The 21,793-nt window shown below is 41.0% G+C and overlaps 1 protein-coding gene across 1 annotated transcript in view; it reads left to right on the forward strand.

Moving 5' to 3' along the window:
- The window catches only part of LOC123791548 (kinesin-like protein KIF28), a 67,120-nt gene that overhangs the window by 1,871 nt on the left and 43,456 nt on the right, over positions 1–21,793 (forward strand). Inside the window, exons 2-4 of the mRNA XM_045796427.2 lie at positions 5,639–5,833; positions 18,052–18,255; positions 19,879–19,914. Of these exons, the coding sequence (XP_045652383.2) occupies positions 5,639–5,833; positions 18,052–18,255; positions 19,879–19,914 (435 nt within the window). The remainder of the gene's footprint in view (positions 1–5,638; positions 5,834–18,051; positions 18,256–19,878; positions 19,915–21,793) is intronic.

Below are 21,793 nucleotides of genomic sequence, written 5' to 3' on the forward strand. Positions count from 1 at the left end.
GCTTTTCAGGCACCTGATCAGTAAAAATGTCAAAGAATCATGAGGAGCAATTTAACGTTTTAACCAAGAAAAATGAGGAATTAAAACCATTTTATAACCTAACCCATCAATATGCTAGAAGACGTTATTCCAGGGTATTTTTCTTTGGCCTTTAATACGGCTAGAGTAATTACAAGTTTTAAACAGGATGTAGAAAGTAGGCACTCAGTTAATTACGTGGCTTTTAGGACCCCTCACCAAAAAGATGGTATTTGATTGAATTCCACCACCACCGTTGGCCAGCTCATACTGGAACAGTAGCAAGGAGGAGAGCGGGCCAACTCGAGAGGTGACTTGAGGATGAACGGTTATGGGTCACGCCTGGACAACGAGCCCCTCTGGGTGACCTGGACTCTAATTCTCTGGCTTCCAGTCTTTATCCCCATGGTGGGGTCGGGGCACAAGCTTGGTGAGACTATTAGAAGAGGTAGCACTTTCTCAGGAGCCTTTGAAGCACTGTCTTTGAAGTCATGTGAACTTGGGTTCAAGACCGGACTTCACCAGCCATGCACTGTGTGACCTCGAAGAAGGTTTTAAGCTCTCTGAGCCTTGGTTTCCTTCTGTGCAAAACAGAGATGTTGATACTTTGCAGGCTTACTGTTACCAAAAAACAACTAGATGAAATAATGCGTAAACACAGTGCCTGGCAAATTAGTCTTGATATTAGCCAAGACCATATGCAGGGGGGCAGAGAGTCAAGCCAACTCTGCGCTGAGTGCGGAGCTCAGTCAACACCAAGATCACGACCGGAGCCAAAACCAAGAGTCAGACACCCAACCGACTGAGCCACCCAGGCGCCCCTGCCATAATTTTTTATAAATGGTTTCATTGAGATTGTCACATACTATACGGTTCCCTCACTTAAAGTCTACAATGATTTTTTAGTATATTCACAGATAACGTGCAACTCTCACCAGTTTCAGAATTAAAATTTTTATGACCTCAAGAATGCCATTTGGCTCTATCCTTATCCCTCTCGTTCTAAGCAACCACTAATCTAACCTCAGTCTCTCTTTCCCTGTTCTGTACAAGTCATGTGAATGGGATGAGTCTTTTGTGACTGGCTTCTTCGACTTAGCATAACGTTTTCAAGGTCCGTCCATGTTGTAGCATACCCCAGATTCCATTTCTTTGTGGATGGTTCCGGTCCCGTTGCATGGGGATACACATTTTGTTTAAGCCACTCCTCAGTGGCTGTTTGAGTCTCGCTGGCTTTCTCCACAGCCTTACCTTGGTTTCTGCAGGACATAATGCTGCTATAGATACTCTTGTGTAAGTTTTTGTGTGGATGCATGTTTTTATTTCCCTTGGTTTGTACCCAGGCATGGAATTGCTGAGTCATATAATAACTAGTTGGAGGAAATGACTTTTCCAAAGCCAGCTGTACAGTCTTCCCACGCCAGTGTACGAGGGTTCCACTTTCTCCAGCCTAATCCAGTTACCTGACTTTATTAGAGCCATTCTGGGTGTGACGTGGTGCCTTGTGGTTTTGAATTGCAGTTCCCTGATGACTAAGGATGTCAAGTATCTTTTCATAGTATTATTGTCCATGAGAGTATCCTTCTTAAATGTCTATTCGGATCTCTTACTCCTTTTTAAATTGGATTATCCTTTTACATTGAGCTGTTCTTCTGAATACAGTTCCTTATTAGATATATCAGTTGCAAATTTTCTCTCATTCTATGGGCTATCTTTTTGCTTTCTTTATGGTGTCCTTTGAAGCACAAAAGTTTTAGTTTTGATGAAGTCTTTTTTTTTTTTTTTTTTGAACTCATGCTTTTGGTGTCCTTAGACTCCTGCACCTAATCCAAGGTCACAAATATCTATTTCTATGTTTTCTTTTCTATTAACAGCTCTTTGGTCCGTTTTGTGTTAATTTCTGCGTATGGTATGAGGTAAGGGTCCAAGTTCATTGTTTTTGCATGAAACTATCAAGTTTTTCCAGGACCACCTCTTGCAAAGGCTATTCTTTTCCCATCTTGGCAGCCTTGTTGAAAATCAGTTGGCCACGGAAGCCTGGAATGATTTCTAGACTCTCCATTTCATACATACATCTGTATATCTCTCATCGTGCCTGTACCACACTGCCTTGGTCATTGGTTTGTACTAAGTTGTGAGACTGGGGATTGTGAATCCTACTTCGTTCTTTTTCAAGATGGTTCTGGCTATTCTGGGTGCCATCCAGTTCCATGGAAATTTTACCATCAGCTTGTCAATTTCTACCGAGAATCGGGTGGGATTCTGATAGAGAATTCACTGAATTTGTACATCAGTTTGGTGAGAGCTACCACCCTAACAATGCTAACTCTTCTGATCTATGAACGTGGGGTGTTTTTCCAATTTTTAAATTATCTTTAGTTGCATTCAACAACGTTTTGTAGTATTCAGAAGATATGTTTTGTACTTCTGTGGTTAAGTATTCCCGAGTATTTTCTTCCTTCCGATACTACTAGAAATGGCATTTTCCCATTTCATTTTCAGATTGTTCAAGTATATATAATTTTCATGTATTGAGCTTGTATTTTACAACCTTACTGAACTATTAGTTCTCAAAGTTTTTTTAGTGAATTCCTTAGGATTTTCTATGTACTAGATCACGTCATCTGCAAAGAGATCATTTTATTTCTTCCTTTCCTATCTAGATGCCTTTTATTTCTTTGTTCCTGCCTATTTGTCCTGGCCAGACCCTCCAACACAATATTGAATAGAAGGGCTGAGAGTAGAAATCTGTCTTCCACCTGATCTCAAGGAGTAAGATTCAGTCTTGAACATTAATTATTAGGATATTAATTATGGGTTTTTCATAGATGCCCTTTATCTGAAGAACTTCCATTCTATTTCTTAATTTCTTAAATGTTTTTTTTATCATGAAAGGGTGTTGGATTTTGTTAAATCCATTTTCTACATCTATTGAGATGTGATTTTTGATTTTCATTCTATTAGTATATTACGTGAAGTCATTATTTTAAATTATATGTGAGATTTGTTTTAATCGAGTATAGTAAGGTGACAGACACAGAAACAACTGCCTTAAAATTTCCAAGAGAATGGAGCATGCCCCATGGGGAAGTATCAAGGCTGGGCAGAAGGAGCATAGCCCATAGCCTTGTTTTGGTTTCTGCAGGAAGGAATGGGCAAGGCATAGTGGGCGAGTTTGAGCATTTAGGATTATATAGTTTGAGTAATTTCAGTGGGCTCTGGGCTAGAGAGGTGATCTCTAGTTGTCAGGTTCCCGGCCCTGGGGTGATTTAGGCCAGGGGAAATACTGGCTTGGTGAGCGAGAGTTAGATAAAGGGGGTGTTTGGGAGAGGGACTTGAGATATGGACTGTGGATTGGTTGGTTTGCATGAAGGGCAACTTTATTACCATCTCTAGGAATTCATTAGCCCTGGAGGGGCAGTGTCTCTAGGCCCCAGGATACCAATTCATTATCAAATGCAGAAAATAAAAAAACACGATTAATACGATGCTTTTCAGATGTTAAACCAAACTTACATCCTTCGGATAAATCCCATTCAGTCACGGTGTAGAATTCTTTTTACATGTTGCTGGATTTGGTTTGCTAATAATTGAGGATTCTTGTATCCATATTCATAAGAGATACTGGTCTGTATTTCCATTTTCTTGTGAGGTCTTTGTCTGGATTTGGTATCAGGGTAACACTGCCTTCATAAAAGTAGGTTTGGGGAGTATTCCCTCCTCTATTTATTGGAAGAGTTTATGAAGAATTGGTATTATTTTGAATTTTTGGTAGAATCAACATTCAAACCATCTAGGCTTTTTCTTTTTTCTTGTTTTTGTACTTCAATCTCTTCGCTTGTTACAGGTCTAATCAGATTGTCTCTTTCTTGAGTCAGTTTCAGGAGTTCGGTGTCTAAGAATTTGCCCATTCAATCTAAATTATCTAATTTGTGGGTACCCAACCATCCATAGTATCCATTATAATCCTTTATTTCTTCAGTCATGGTTTCCTTTGGTTCTGTACATTTATAAAGCTCACTTTAAGAACTTGGGAGAAGTCTGGCATCTGGTCACTCACAGTTTCTGTTGCCTGCCATTTTCCCAGTGTATAATGGGTCTTTCTTTGCATGCCTCATCATTTTTAATGGAAACTGGACACTTTACATAATACACTGTAGCCAGTCTGGGCACTGAGTCTCCCACCCCCTGTAGTTGTTACTGTTACTTGCTTTTTTGTTTAGTGACTGGTAGGATTATTATAGTGAAAGCCACCACCACCCCACGTCAGGAGGGCACAGCTTTGGGAATGCCCTGGTCACCCTAACACTGGGCTGGGCTCATTCCTCTCTTGACCACACTAAGCTGTTCAACAACGCTGATGGACGGCTGACTGCTCTGTTTTCAACTATGTCCCGGAGGCATAAATTACTCTGCTAACTAATGCAATCAAATTCAGGTTCCTTTAAAAGGAGCAGTTTCTGAGATCAGTAATTGATACCTTGTAGGACTCTGGGTGGGTTCATCCAGCTATGTCACTTCCCAGCAACCCCCAACTTCTGCAACCCTCCAACTTCCCAACTGCCCTCCTCCGACTTCTGCAAACTAGGGGGCCTATAATTGAATCTTTATCAAAACAAACCTCTTCCCAATTCCCTTTCATTACAACTTCTGTTCTTGAGTGTGCCCTTAGGATTAACCTTCTCTAAGAGGGCAAAAGAAGTCAGTTCCTTTGAGCGGACATTAGTTGCTATCCTCCTGGGCAGGATGTCTGAACCTTGCCTCTGGATTTAGGGGTGGAGACGATGGCAAGCTGCTTCCTGTTTTAGAAGCCCAGCACTTGATGAGTGTGGAACAGCAGCCCGAGATCCTCTCAGCTTATCTGTCCTGGCACAGACCCACCACCTCGGGGGCTGGGGCAAGGATGGCCAGCACCCTAATATTCTCAGCGTGAGGCGTCCAAAGCAGAGCCTCCATTGCGTGCGTGGGCACTGGGTAGAAGAAGGAATCCTACCTCTTGCCAAGTCTCTCCCAGGAGATGGCGGTAGGATGTGAAATGCTGATATCCTGCTCTTACCAAGAAGAAAGCCCTGCAACTGGAATCCGGGGAGAGAGGCGGCCTTGTGGGTGCAGCAGTCCGGGGTAACGTCTCCACCTGGCCAAGCTGGCAGGAGAGAGGAAGGGAATTGTCTTGCTTCAAGTACCAGACTCGGCTTTCTTAACAATTGTGGTACATTTCCGTGAAGAGATGCTTTGTCATTGGCTGTCCGCCCTGAGGACCGTTTCCAGAGTCCCGAAATGGTTGTCTTTCCATTTTCATTTTTTTCATGAATAATTTTCACCAACTTTCACTCGGGGAGTGAAACAGGGAAGCTCTCTGTTGCTATAGTTATAGCTATTAGCATAGCTAGGTGTTAGGCTATTCTCAGAAAATCAACATCACTAGAGACAAGCCTTTCAACAATTCCGAGGGAGTATAAGAGCCGCTGCTTGTCGTAACAGCTGCTGAGGACCAAAGAACAAAACGAACACATGGTAAGTGCCCAGCTTAATTTCTTGTGAGGTATGTATCAAGACTTGCAAAACAACTTGGATGACAAAGAAAACCTACGATGATTAACTCTGAATTTGTAATTTGCAGAGAGAGAAGAATTCTGGGAGCAAATGTGTGATTTCCATGCATTCTGGGACCACCACAACCATACAAGACCCTAAGAACCCAGAGCAGAGGAAGACATTTACTTTTGACCTGGCGTATTGGTCTCACGATGGATTTCAAAAGGATCAAGACGGTGTGTTTATTTCAGCTGGTCCTAGCAGTCAATTTGCAAGCCAGGTAAATTGCTTTACAGCATAACTTCAAAGGAAAGGTGGTTGTTTGGTTGTTTTTTTTTTTTTAAATGAAGTATTAACTGTAGAACAGTACAATTTTTAATGCAAGCATGCTGTGATATATACTTCCATTCGACAGTTTGATTTTAAGTGTATTCCTTTTTCATGTTAAACATAAGGTCCCAAAGTACAGCTATTGCCTAAATAATTTTTAGGAACTCAGATCAATCGATTTGCCAATATACTGCCGAAGTGTCAGTCAAGTCAGTTGTATTTTGTCTCTCTGAAATAAGCAAAATTTGTGATGCACTCAGCATTTGAGAACTCTTGTTTTATCAGTTATTGATCACGTGCCAAGCATTATTCCACCTTAAAGTTGCCCACAATTTGGTGTGGGGCGACAGGCAAGTAAGTGCATTCAGAAGGGTTATATGTTCTGGGGTAAGAATATGGGATATGATGGGGTGACAACGGAGAGGAGGTCATTTCAATCTGGACAGAGCTCATTAAGTTCTTGGATCTGGGTGTGTATAGTTTCGATCAAAGTTGGAAACATTTCAACCATCATTTCTTCAAATATCTTTTGCCCCCTCCCCACCTTTTTCCTTCTGTGATTCCAACTGAGCTTGTCCCACAGGTCACTGAGGCTCTGTTCATTTCCCCCAAAACTTTTCTCTCTCTATCCTTCTTTCTGCCTATTTGTCTTTCAAACTCAGCTGACAGCTTACACTTTTTATTAAATCACTTCTAAAAATACACTCAAATAGTTCTGACCTCACAAACTCACTAAAAGGATCTCATGGAGGAATGCCTGCGTGGCTTAGTTGGTTAAGCATCTGCCTTTGGCTCAGGTCATGTCCTAGAGTCCTAGGATCGAGCCCCACGTCAAGCTCCCTGCTCAGTGGGGAGCCTGCTTCTCCCTCTGCCTGCGGCTCCCCCTGCTTGTGCTCTCCCTCTCCCTCCCTGACAAATAAATAAAATCTTTTAAAATATAAATAAATAAATAAATAAATAAATAAATATATGTATGTATGTATGTATGTAAAGGATCTCATGGACCCTGGAATGCACCTGAGAACCACCATCCCAGAGTAATCAATTAAAAAACCAAACAAAATTGTAACTCATCAGTCGATTGTGGGGAAATGGGATTAGGAAGCACTCAATTCAAAACACAGCAGGAAAAGAGTCAAAGGAGATGGGAGAAGAACACAAAGAGCGAGCTGGTCAACTTAATGGCAGCCACATCAGCTATTACAGCAAATGTAAATAAGCGTGCCAACTAAAACTCGGACATGATCGAATTTCATAGGAAAAGCTGGATCCAGCTGTCTGTCTGTTTAGGGAAACCTAATTTAAATATGGATACTATCACGTAAACACTACAAAAAAAAACCTATAGAGGCCACATTTACATCACACGAAGTAGACTTCAGCACAAGAAACAGTCCATCACGATAATCAATTTATTAAGGAAACATACCATCCTAAATGGGTATGAACCTAATAATAGAACTTCAAAGTACGTGAAGCAGAAACTGCTAGAAATTAAGGGAGAAACAGACAAATCTACAACTGTCATTAGTGATTTCATCACTCCTCTCTGAGTAATGGATAGAGCAAATAACCCAAAATCGGTACTACACAGAAGACCAGAGCACCGTCATGATCGACATCTAATACAGGTCAACTGTATCAGAGAGCACTTTGGCTGCCCGCCACCCGACCAAGCACCACACGTTCTTTACACGTGAACATGAAACGTCCATTACGACAGGTCATGGAACTAGTCTCAGTAATGTGAGATAACCGAAATCATACAAAGTACGTTCTCTAACCACCAAACTAGAAAGAAATGAAATATTAGGAAAATCCAAGTGTTTAGAAAATAACAGACTTCTAAATAATCCATAGTCCAGGAATAAACCATAAACAAAATTAGTAAATACTCTGAATAAGAAATTTAGGGGCGTCAGGGTGGCTCAGTCGGGGAAGCATCTGCCTTCGGCTTGGGTCATGATCTCAGGGTCTTGGGATCAAGCCCTGCCTCAGGCTCCCTGCTCAGCGGAGAGTCTGGGTCTCCCCCACCCCGCCCAATACTCCCTCTCTCAAATAAATAAATAAAATCTTTAAAATTTTTTTAAAAAGTTATCAAAATTTGTGAGCCTCAGCTGAAGGAGGGCTTGGAGAAATTCTATAGCGTCAAGTTATTAGGGAAGCACAATCTCCAGTCAACATTCTAGGCTTCCACCTAAGAATTTAGAAAAAGAAGAGCAAATTAAACACAAAGAAGCAGAGGAAGAAATAAGAAAGATCAGTAATTAATGCAAAAGAGTAAAATAATAGGAAAATCAATGAAACTCAAAGCTAATTCTTTAAAAAGATCAATGAAATTGAACCTCTAGCCAAGCCAATCAGGAAAAAAAGATACAAAGTACCAAGATGAGAAATGAAAGAGATTTTATAGATTTTATAGACATTTTAAAAAGGGAATATTATGAAAAACTTATTGTCAATACATGCAGCAGGTTAGATGAAATGACACAAGCTACTGAAGGTCCCACCAAACCAAAGAGATAATTCAAGCAGCCCGGAAGAAGTTGAATTTATAGTTAAAAGCCTTCTCGCAAAGAAAACTCTAGGCCTTTGCTGTGAATTCTACCAAAGGAAGAAATAATGAGAATTCTTTTTAAAAAAAAATCCTAGAGCTGACAGAAGAAGGAACATTCATTTTTTGAGGCCAATATTACACCAAAACCAGCCAAAGATTACAGAAACACTACAGACCAATATCCAGCATGAACATGGACAAAAAAACTAACAAAACTTCAGCAAATTGAATCCAACAATATATTTTAAAGACAATACATTTCTATCAAGTGGGACTTATCCTGGGAATGTAGGATTGGTTTAATACATGAATATCTATGTAATTCATCATATGATCAGAATCCAGGGAGGGGAGAGGCATATATGGTCAGATGCAGAAAAAGCTTTTGACAAAATTCAACACCCAATCAAAATTAAAACTCTCAGCAAACTTAACATAGGAGGGAACTTCCTGGAAATAAACCTTCCCTGAAATAATAGGTAACATCATATTTGATGGTGAAATGCTGAATGTGTTCCCCCTAAGACTGGGGCCAAGGCAAGGAGGGTAGATCTCATCATCTCTATACAACATTTACTATAGGTCCTAGCCAGGGCAAGAAAGTAATTAATAGAAAATGAGTGATATGCAGATTAAAAAAGGAATAAGTAAAACTATTTGTAGATGACATCCTTATCTATGTAAAGAACCCTAAGAAATCAACAACAACAAAAAGGCTACTACAGTTCATAAATGTGTTTAGCAAAGTCAATATACAAAACAAATAGTATTTCTCAATACTAGCGGTGAACGATTGGAAAGTGAAACTAAAATATTTACAATAATATCAAAAATATGAAATACTTTAAGAAAAAATTTTACAAAACACATGCAAAATCTGTCCACTATAAAACATTACTGAAAGGAAGACGTAAATGCATTAGAAGGCTCAATATTATTAAGAATTCAAATTGATGAATCAGTTCAAAGCAATGCCAACCAAAATCCCAGCAGTAAGGTTTTGAAGCAATTGATAAGCTATTTTAATAATTTACATGGAATTGTAAGGGACTTAGAATAGGCAAAATTATTGTTTTTTAAAAGATTTTATTTATTATTTTTATTTTATTTATGGGGGGGAGGGGAGCAGAGCAAGAGGGACAGCAGACTCCACACTGAGCACAGAGCCCAATGTGAGACTCAATCCCATGACTCTGAGATCATGACTTGAGCCAGAATCAAGAGTTGGATGCTCAACTGACTGAGCCACCCAGGTGCCCCGATAGCCAAAATTAATTTGAAAGACCCTGAAAACCCACTAGAGAGCTTCAATAGTCAAGACAGAGTGGTATTGGCTAAAAGAGATACAGATCAATGGAACAGAAGTATCTAGAAATCGATCTTCATATATTGTCATTTTTTTAATGATGATGCAGTAATGGGTTGAATAGTGTTCTCCCAAAATCTATATCCACTCAATACCTTAGAATGTAACCTTATTTGGAAATAAGATATTTGGAGAAGTAATTGGGTAAGAATGAGGCCATACTGGATTAGAGTGGACCCAAAATCCAATTTTGGTAAGAAGAGGGAAATTTGGACACACAGGGAGAATGCCATGTGACTATGAAGGTAGAGATTGGAGTGATATGGTTATGAGCCAAGGAATGCCAAAGAATGTTGGGAATCACCAGAAGCTGGGAAGAGGTAAGGAAGAATTCTTTTCTAGAGCCTTCAGAGAGAGTGTGGCCTTGCCTGCTGCTTCATTTTGGACTTTCAGCCTTTGGAATCATGAGAGAATAATTTTCTGTTGTTTTTAGTCACCCATTTTGTGGTAATTTGCTATGGCAGCCCTAGAAATCTAATACTGGTGACAAGGTTCTTCAAAGTTACAGCCTTTCAACAATTGATGCTGGCGATATTAGATATCCATGTGGAAAAGTATGACCTTTCATCCTTTCCTCACACCATATAAAAATGAACTCAGAATGGATCATAGACCTAACTATTAGAGCTAAATGATAAAACCTCTGAAAGAAAGGAGAAAATGTCTGTGATCTCAGATTTGAAAGACATCTTAGGGCACAAACCTTAAAAAAGTATTTTTTAAGTTCAAGTATAATTATAATAAAAGAAAATAATAAATGAGACTCATAAAAAGAAAAGCTTTTGCTCTTTAAGACATCCCAGGAGGAGCATGAAAAGGCAAGCCACAAAGAAAGAAAATATTTACAAAACATAAAATATCCAAAATATATAATGAATTCTTATAATTTAATATTTAAAAAGTCAATATTTTTAAAGGGAAAAGATTTATCAGAGCCTTAATTAAAGTAGATATGAAAAACCAATGAAAAAGTGTCAGGCTTTATGAGTTGTTAGGGAAAGGCAAGTTAATGCCACAATGAGAAAATACTACCCATCCGTGAGAATGACAAAAATTAAAAACTGACAACATCAAGTGTTGACAGGCATGTGGAAAACTGGCACTCTAATACAGTATTTACGGCAGTGCAAAAATGTTGGGTTATCTCGGAAAATAGGTTCTTTAAAAGTTAGGCAAACATGTGACCATACGACCCAGCAATTCCGAGAGAAATAAACTATATGCTCTCACAAACAACCATCTGCGAGTGTCCTTAGCAACTTTATATAGAATAGTCTCTAACCAGAAGCTCACATTGAGAACGGTAAGAGGGGCAGAGACACAGTGGGGAAAAAAACGTCAGGCACAGCAACCTTCACATAAGAAGAATATCACAAGTGTAGAAGTTCTCCCCAAGGATTGAAAGGATGGAGTCCCGCAGTGGGCATCCCCAGCCTTGGGGACCTGAACGGTGAGAATGAGCGTTTCAAACCCCCTGGCTTTGAAAATCAGCAGGCCTTAACTCTGGGAGAGCCCGAGAGCTATAAGAAACTGAGACTCCACTCTTCAAAGTCCAGCACCCTGCAGCACACAATTTGAGACCCCGAACAGCAGTAGTTTGCAAAGCACTATATGGGGAGGTTTATTGACTAGTTATAGGTGATATGTCAGAGGGCCGGGGATCTGTAGGGATTTTATCCAGGAACGAGACTTCTGGCAGGTGTCACGTTTCTTGCTCTCCTTCAGCCTGGCTGGCCAAATGCTTGCAGAAGCCAGTTCTGATGCTATCTCACTCATTAGTACTGTTTGCCCTGACCCAGCATTCCCCTGTAGACACAGCCATCCAAACTGGCAACCCATCCCAAGCAGGTCTTTCCCCACCACAACCAGCAGGCAGCCTTGGCTGGGGCTGGAACCTCTCCAAATCTGCTCCTGCTCCAGCAGAGGTAAGCAGCCAGTCAACCAGCACACCGGTACAACTATAGCCAGGCTTATTAGGCATGCCAGGAACCAGCCCTAACTCACCGGCACACCCACAGCAGCCAGTCATAATAGGAGGGCACACGCAGCCCCCACAACAGCCATCCCCAGACCATGTGGTTCTGCTAATCCGGGGAGACTATGCTGCTGGGCCCTACAGGACACCTTTTATATAAAGCCATACTTTCAAGACCAGGAGCCATAGCTGACCTGCCTAATAAACAAAAATGAACACAAAGGGTAAGACAAAATGAGGACATAGACAAATATGTGTCAGATGAAAGAATGAGACAAAACCTCAGGAAAAAACCTAAATGAAATGGAGATAAGCAATCTACCTGATAAAGAGTTCCAAGTAACGGTCCTAAAGATGCTCACCAAGCTCGGGGGGGTGGATGACCACAAGGAGAGTGTCAAAAGAGACAGAAAATATTAAAAAATCAATCCTAGCTGATGAATACAATAACTGAAATGAAAAAGACGCTAGGAGGAATCAAGAGCAGATTGGAGGTTGCAGAAGAACAGATCAGTAATCTGCAAGACAGGGGGGTAGAAAGTACCCAGCTGAATAACAATCATAAAAAAGGAAGGAAGGAAGGAAGGAAGGAAGGAAGGAAGGAAGGAAGGAAGGAAGGAAGGAAGGAAGGAAGGATGTTTAAAATGAGCATAGGTTGTGAGACCTCTGGGACAACATCTAACATACTAACATTTGCATTATCAGGGCCCCAGAAAGAGAAGAGAGAAAAGGGGCAAAAAACTTATTTGAAGAAATAGCTAAAAACTTCCCTAACCCTTGGGAAGAAAACAGACATCCAGGTCTAGGAAGCACAGAAAGCCCCAAACAAGATGAACCCAAGGAGGTCCACACCAAGATGCTTAAAATATCAAAAATTAATGATAAACAATTCAAAGAACAGCAAGAAGAAAGCAAAATGTTTTATACAAGGGAAACCCCAAAAGGCTATCGGCTTGTTTTCAGCAGAAACTGGAAACCAGAATCAAGTGGCATGATATATTCAATGCAGAAAGGAAAAACCCTACAACCAAGAATATTCTACCTGGCAAGATTATCATTTAGAACTGAAGGAGAGAGAGTTTTCCAGAGAAAAATTAAAAATTAAAAAAGTTGATCAGCACTTAACCAGTCTTACAAGAAATGTTAAAAGGACTTCTTTAAGTGGAAAATGAAATACCATAAGTAGAAGAAAGTTATGAAGGGAAAAATTTCACCAGTAAAAGCAAATATATAATAAAGGTAGTAGATCAATTACTTATAAAGCCAGTATAAAAGGTAAAAAAAAAAACAAAAGTAGTAAAATTATCTATATTTTAAAAATTCAGTTAAGAGAAACACAAAATTTTAAAAATGTAAAATATGGTGTCATATACATAAAACATGGGAAGGAAGGAAAATTGTGGCACTTTCAGAATATGCTTAAACGTAAGCAACCATCACCTTAATGTAGACGGCTGTATACAGCAAATATTGCACGTGATTCTCATGTAACCACAACCAAAATCCTATAATAGACACACACGAAATAAAGAGAAAGGAATCCAAGCATGACGTTAAAAAAGTTATCAAATCACAAGAAAAAAGAACAAGAAAGGAACAGGGAAGAATTAGAAAACAATCACCAAAATAACAAGAAGTCCATACCAATCAATAATTACTTTAAATGTAAATGGACTAAATGTGCCAATCAAAAGACACAAGGTGACTAGATGAATGAAAAAAACAAGATCCATGTATATGCTGCCTGTAAGTGACTCCATTGTAGACCCAAACACACAGACTAAAGCACAAAGATGGAAAAAATATTCCATGGAAATGGAAGTGGGAAAAAAAAAGCTGGGGTAACAATATTTCTATCAGACAAAACAGACTTTAAAACAAATGCTGTAAGAAGAGACAAGGAAGGGTACTACATAAAGATAAAGGAAACAATCCAACAAGAGGATAAGACTATTGTAAATCTCTCTGCACCCAATAGAGGAGCACCTAAATGTATAAAGCCAGTATTAGAGACATAAAGGGAGAAACTGACAGTAATACAGTAATAGAAGGGGACTCTAACATGCACTCATGTCAGTAGACAGATTATCCAGACAGAAAATCAGCAAGGAAACAGTGGCTCTGAACGACACGTACGGTCAGATGAATTTAACAGCTACATTCAGAACATTTCATCCTAAAGGAGCAGAATACACATTCTTCTCAAGTGTCCATGGGACATTCTCCAGGATAGATTTCATGTTAGGCCACAAAACAAACCTTAATAAATGTAAAGAGTTTGAAATCATATCAAGCATCTTTTCTTTTTAAAGATATTATTTATTTATTTGACAGAGAGCCCACATGCATGAGCAAGGGGGAGGGGCAGAGAGAGGGGGAAGCAGACTCCCCACTGAGCAGGGAGCCCGATGCAGAGACTGGATCCCAGGACCCTGGGATCATGACCTGAGCTGAAGGCAGACACTTAACCGACTGAGCCACCCAGGTGTCCTCAAGCATCTTTTCTGACCACAGTGATATGAAACTAGAAATCAATTACAAGGATAAAACTGGAAAAAACACCAACAAGTGGACACTAAACAACAGGCTACTAACCAACAAATGGGTCAACAAAGATGTCAGAGAGGGAATAAAAAAATACCTGAGACAAATGAAAATGAAAACACAAAGGGTCAAAATCTTTGGGATGCAGCAAACGCAGTTCTAAGAGGGACATTTATAGTGACACAGGCATACCTCAACGAACAGGAAAAATATTAAATAAACAACCTAACCTTACTCCTAAACGAATTAGAAAAGGAACAAACAAAAGCCAAATTGAGTAGAAGGAGGAATAATAAAGATCAGAGCCAAAATAAACGAAATAGAGACTCAAAAAAATAGAAAGTAAGTATGAAACTAAGAGCTGGCTCTTTGAAAAGATAGACAAAATTGATAGATCTTTAGCCAGACTCATCAAGAAAAAGGAGACAGACTCAAATATATAAAATCAGAAAGAGGGAAGTTACAGCAGATATCACAGAAATACAAAGGGTTATAAGAGACTATTACAAGAAATTATAAGCCAACAAATTGGACAACGTATAAGAAATGAATAAATCTGCAGAAACATACAACCTTCTAGACTGAATCAGAAAGAAATGAAAAATCTGAACAGACCGACCACTAGTAACAAAATTGAATTAATAATCGAAGAACGCCCAGCAAAGAAAAGCGCACAACCAAATGGCCTCGCAGGTGAATTCTACCAAATATTTAACAGAAGAGTTAATGTTCATTCTCCTCAAATTATAAAAACACAAAGATCAAAGGCACAGAGGAGAGTGTCAGAAATAAATCCATGCTTATATGGTCAATCTATGACAAAGGAGGCAAGACTGTACACTGTCTTTTCAGTAAATGGCCCTGAGAAACTGGACAGCAATTAAGTCGAAATGGGTTAAAGACCTAAAAGTGATCGAATCTATAAAAATCCTAAAGGAAAACATAGGCAGTAAACTCTTAGACAACAGTCTTAGCAATATTTTTATGGATCTGTCCCTGCAGGCAAGGGAAACCAAGGCAAAGACAAACCACTGGAACTACATCAAACTAAAAAGCATTTGCACAGCAAAGCAAACGTCAAGAAAATGGAAAGGCAACCTGCATAGATCAGTGGGACAGATAGAGAGCCCAGAAATAAACCCATGTGTGTATGGTCAATAATCTATGACAAAGGAGCCAAAAATAGACAATGGATAAAGGACAGAGTTTTCAGTAAATGGTGTTGGGGAAACTGGACAGTCACATGCAGAAGAATGAAACTGGACCCCTACTTCATGCCACTCACAAAAATTAACTTGAAATGTATTAAAAACTTGGGGGGTTTTCATAAGGGCTGAAACCATAAAATTTCTAGAAGAAAACCTAGGAGGTAAGCTTCTACACATCAGTCTTGGCAACGATGCTTTGGATTTGACACCAAAACTAAAAGTAAATAAGACTATATCTAAACAAAAAAATTTCTGTACATAAAGGAAATCATCAACAAAATGAAAATTTCTCCTATGAAATAGAAGAAAATATTTGCATATCATGTATCTGGGAGGGGTTAATATCTAAAATAGATGAAGAGCTCGTACAAGTCAAGAGCAAAACAAAAACAAAACCCACCCCAAACAAAAACACACCAAAAAATCCAATTAAAAAATTGGCAGAGGAACTGAATAGACAGTTTTTCCAAAGAAGAAATGCAAATAGCCAACAGGTACACTAAAAGGCACTCAACATCACTCATCACCAGGGAAATGCAAATCAAAACCACAATGAGACATCCCTTCTCGCTGGTTAGAAAGGCTCTTATCGGGGCGCCTGGGTGGCACAGCGGTTAAGCATCTGCCTTCTGCTCAGGGCGTGATCCCGGCGTTACGGGATCGAGCCCCACATCAGGCTCTTCCGCTATGAGCCTGCTTCTCCCTCTCCCACTCCCCCTGCTTGTGTTCCCTCTCTCGCTGGTTGTCTCTCTCTGTCGAATAAATAAATAAAATCTTTAAAAAAAAAAAAAAAGAAAGGCTCTTATCAAAAAGACTAACTCTGGTGATCATTTCACAGTATATACAAATATAAAATCATTCTATTGTTCACCTGAAACCAATATTATATGCCAATTACATTTCAATTTTTTAAAAGATTTAACTATCATAGAGAGACAGAGAGAACATGCATGCACAAGTGGGGGGGCAGAGGGAGAGAATCTCAAGCAGACTCCCTGCTGTGCACGGAGCCCATGTGGGGCTGGATCCCATGACCCATGAGATCATGACCTGAGCGGAAACCAACAGCCAGACCCTTAACCGACGGAGCCACTCAGACGCCCCACATCCCAATTTCTAAAAAGATAGTTTTAAAACACTGCGACAATTGTGCTGTACAGAAACTTGTCACCTTTTCCTCATCCCCAAATGAGGGCCACCACCCAGCTGTTGTTGAGCACCTGTGATGATAACTGTAGAATCACTGTTTCAGGTACCATAGTTTAGGAAAATGTTTTATATGGTTGATCATAGGACGGCAAGCAGGAAGAAATTAGAAAGACAGCTCTAACTCCAAAAGTAGTTGCTTCCCTAAGCTCTGTAAGTGTCCTTAGGTTTGGCTAATAGCCCCTAAGGTAGACTAGATATCCTTTACGGGAATACATTTTCTGGGAAAAGAAATGTTTTCAGAAACCACTGGTCAAATTCTATATTTTAGGCCTGAAGCTCCCCTAACTCTTGTAGGATAATTTCTATTCCTTTCTTATGAGAAATGAACAGTATGAGAAGATTGGCTGCTGTCTGTTGTCCATATATAAATCATGCTCTGTTGGTATGTGCATCTTTCCCCGAAGTAAAAATTATATAGATGATACAAATGTACCTATTATAGGGGAGGCTGGGCGGCTCAGTCAGTTAAGCATCTGCCTTCGGCTCAGGTCATGATCCCAGGGTCCTGGGATTGAGTCCTGAGTCGGGCTCCCCGCTCGGCAGGGAGTCTGCTTCCCCCTCTCCCTCTGCTGCTCCCCCTGCTTGTGCTCTCTTTCAAAAAAATAAATAAAATCTTTAAAAAAAACCCAAGAAACATATGTGCCTATTGCAATGGAGGGATCTTATGAAGATTATTATTTTATTGACATGAGAGAGCAGAGAAGAATGTACTCGGATAGAATACTGCTGGCTTTGACCATGACCCAGAGATGCTGAAAGAGCCAGACCACATCCTCTTTCAAGCAGTTGTGGGCACAAGCATCTGTGGAAAGGGGGGAGTTGTGAACACGTATGTGCACATATTGTAGAAATGCTCTAGAACCGCCGGGTCTTGTGGGGGAAAAAAAAAAGTTCACCCACAGTGGACTAAAGTCAGTGTGGGCATTTTGCGGCGTTATTGTTTGGAGTCAAGAACAATGAGAAAGTAGAAGGTGCTTTCACTGGTCTCTATCCCCTGGGACCTTGAAACTGTTGTCTAATTGCTGAATTTTAAAGACCCAGCCAGCCTGGGTTTGGGCCCGGCTGTGAGATGCACGGAGTTGCTATTTGATATCAGCTAATTGAAGATCCACGGTGCTCAGTGTCTTCCAAATGGCCAACTCCCTTTTTGGTCTCCAGCTTCATTCCCCTGCTTCTAAGGCAGCATCGGAATTTTCTATCAAATAGGCCGTATGGTACTAATTAAGCAATGCATCGAAACCAGAATACTTATGTTAGAGGTATTGTGAAAAGCCTGTGCTGAACGCGGTGTCTGTGATCTTCTTTCCAGAAAGATGTTTTCCACGATCTCGGCAGAGGAATTCTGGACAACGCTTGGCAAGGCTATAACGCCACCCTCCTAGCCTACGGCCAAACCGGCTCCGGAAAAAGCTATTCCATGACTGGATTTGGTGCAAACAAGGGTATCATTCCAAATGTGTGTGAGGAGCTCTTTCAAGCGATTGAGAAGCGGGAGGGAAAGGAAGAATACCAGGTATGCGTTATCCAAAAATCCCTTTCTTCGAGGAATTTTTTTTTCATTTTGGAAATTCCCGGCTCCGAATGATCAGCATCTCTATTTCAGGGTAGTGTTAATTTTCCATACCAAAATCTCAGGATTGCAAAATCAAGTTGCAACTAATTAGAATGTTGACTTTTTCTGGTTCTGTGGAGGCAAACCCAAGGATGTTTTTTAAAAGGCACTTTGAGTATCCTAGAAGCAGACGTCTTGAAAGCTAACACGAGGGGTTGTTGCTGAAGCTGACCCAACAAGATCCTCACTGACTCGCCTATGGTTTCCTTCACTCCCCTCTTCTACCAAGGCTGTGGTGTGCTCATTTTCCTTCCTTCCTTCCTTTCCATCCCTTCTTTCCTTCTTTCTTTTGGTAGGCTCCACACCCGTGGAGTCCAATGCAGGGTTGGAACCTGAGATCGAGACCTGAACTGAGATCAAGAGTCAGAGGCTTAGGGCGCCTCGGTGGCTCAGTCGGTTAAGCGTCTGCCTTTGGCTCAGGTCATGATCTCAGGTCCTGGGATCGAGCCCTGTGTCCGGCTCCCTGCTCAGTGGAGAGTCTGCCTCTCCCTCTGTCCCTGCTGCTCCCCTTGCTTGTGCTCTTTCTCTGTCAAATAAATAATAAAATAAAATAAGAGAGAGTCAGATGCTGAACTGACTGAGCCACCCAGGCGCCCCGTGGCATCCTGTTTGTTCATGGGTAGCATTCTTTCTCTCTCAGAAGCTATGAATTCTAGGACTTTAAAGAATGATGTCTTCTACTCCTTTTATCTCCTACTTTCTTGGAGTTCCTTTTTTCTACTGTTTGTTTGATCTCTCATATTGGAGGCTTTCCTTGTCAGCTAATCCTAGGCCATTGCTTTAAAACATGCGACACTCAAGCTGATTGGAAGTTCTGGGGACATGAGATAGGACAGGCAAGACCCGCCACCGGGAGACGGAACCACAAGCCTGCCTTGTCACGGGTGGTTGTGGCAAATGTCGGTATCTCAGGGCCTCTTCTCTATGCGAGAGCCATTCTGATCCCTCCAGCCTCCCATGTAAACGGTGTTGTCTTGTCCAGAAATATTCCAAAAGCACTAGGTAAAGACCAGCCTTTTTCCCCACGTATGTTCAGATTGGGGGCGAGCAATAAAGAATAAGCTTTTTCTGTTGCCAATCGAGACCGAAATACACACACACACGCACGCACGCACGCACGCACACACACACACACATTCAGAGTCGCGTATATGTTAATTTATATTAAGAACTTCCACCATATCATTAAAATTATGTGAGAATCGCTTATTGCATGTGAACGAGAGCATTACTCTATTTTAAAAAACGATTTTATTTATTTGAGAGAGAAAGAGCACAAGCAGAGGGAGAAGCCGACTCCCCACTGAGCGCAGAGCCCAATGCGGGACTCGATCCCAGGACCCTGAGATCATGACCTGAGCCAAAGGCAGATGCTTAACCAACTGAGCCACCCAGGCGCCCCAAGCAGCACTATATTTAATATTAGCTTCTCCCTTTGTTGGAAATTTATGTTGTTCCTATCTGACTTTTTTCCCCAAAGATGAGGTTCCAGAGAATATTAACTTTATGTTCTTTTCTATGCAGGTTACGTTCAGTATGCTGGAAATTTACAACGAGCAGGTAACAGTGATTCCGTTCTCTGGCACGCACACCTGACGGGCTCTGCATCGTGATAACCACCAGACCCCCCTCCCCCATCCCACAGATAAATCACAGCACCGTAGCCTGGCATGGACTACAGCCCTCGCCTACCTCTCCCACTCCACTTCTTACCCCTTTATCTCCACATACTCTATGCTTCCACCACACGAACGTCTTCCTCTCCGGGACATGTCATTCTTTCCAACAGCTACCCTCCTCTGCCCTTCCAGGGTCAGCTCCCCCCCCCATCCAGTTGACCTCCGTCGGCATGTGGGGCAGAGACGGTGGCAAACTTTGTTTTCAAAGGGCCAGACGGTGTCTGCTACAACTCTTCGCCTCTGCCCCCGCAGCACAGCGGAGCATGGCAGGGTCCCCATGGGGGCAGTTCTTGGACACTGGAACTGAATTTCACCTCATTTTTGATGTGGGGCCGAGAGCCAATGGTCAAGAAAGAATTCTTGCGATGCTTTTGGTGCGAAGAGGTGCTTTTGTTAAAGCACAGGGACAGGACTCATGGGCAGAAGGGGCTGCCCGGGGCTTGTGTGGAGTGACTGACCGTGGACGTCTTAGTTAGCAGGGCTTAGGGACAGCGTAAGTCTCCAAGGAATTTGTGCGTGTTAGAAGCGAGGCCTCCAGGACGTTGGAGGGCTGGCTGGTGTTAAGATAAGGTTGCTTTTAGTCTTTAATGAAACATCGACATCAAGGCGGCCCTGAGTTCCTTGGGGGAAAGCCACACGCTGCAGGGATTTATCAGTGGGCTGCAAGTTGTAAGGAAATTTCACTCCTCCTGCATTTCTCTTGCTTTTGTTCTTCTCATCAATTTTCACAGGTCATGAAATATTTTTCTTTTGATTTTTTTCCCATCACTTAAAAACGTGGAAAATGTTCTTATATCAAGGATCTTAACAAAAACTGAGCTTAGTGCCCACGCCACGGTCTGCCTGTCCCTGGGGTGGTTGGAAATGGCACGATCTCAGACCCCACCTCTCTCATTGACTAGCCATGTGACTTTGAAAAATCACCTCATCCCGGAGCTCTGTTTTCTCATTTATAGAGAATTTAAAATAAGACACTACACATCGAGGTGCACTGTTTTAAATTCTAACACAGAGCTTAGAAAATACCAGATATTCTCTGCCCTCTCCCCTTGAATTGGTATTATACTGTGAAATATTCTTCACATGTTTGTGTCACCAGAACAGATCATGAACACCTTTGTGAATACCTGTCTATAGGAAATACCTTCTCAATACTCAATACACTTGTGGGTTTAGAATGGGTGCTCCCGAATGTTTACTGAATGGATGAACTGACAAAGACATCTACAACTGTAGGTTTCTAACAGGAGACCACATCCTAACAGTTTTTGTGTAACCCCAAACACTACCCAAAGCCTTGCACTTAATCATTCCTAAATAAATATTATTAAAGGAATAAATCTGTCAGTGTTTTCTCTTTATACTAAGGAAAGAAAATATCCATTTTGTTTCTTACGCTTGTTCATGAGTCATTTACTACCACTGAAGGCTGACAGTAAATTCAAATGTGTTCTTTTTTTTAAAGTTTTTATTTAAATTCCAATCAGTTAACATACAGTGTCATATTAGTTTCGGTGTACAATATCGTGATTCAACACTTCCCTACATCACCCGGTGCTCATCACGGCAGGTGCACTCCTTAATCCCCACCCCCTATTTCACCCATCCCCCCCACCTCCCCTCAGGTGACCATCAATGTGGTCTCTATAGTTAAGATTCTGTTTCTTGGTTTCTCTCTCTGTATTTTTCCCTTTGTTCGTCTGTTTTGTTTCGTAAGTTTCACATGAGTGAAATCATATGGCATTTGTCCTTCTCTGAAT

The sequence above is a fragment of the Ursus americanus genome, chromosome 2 (genome assembly GCF_024610735.1).
Source record: "Ursus americanus isolate L20-20 chromosome 2, mUrsAme1.1.p, whole genome shotgun sequence".
Lineage (NCBI taxonomy): Eukaryota > Metazoa > Chordata > Mammalia > Carnivora > Ursidae > Ursus > Ursus americanus.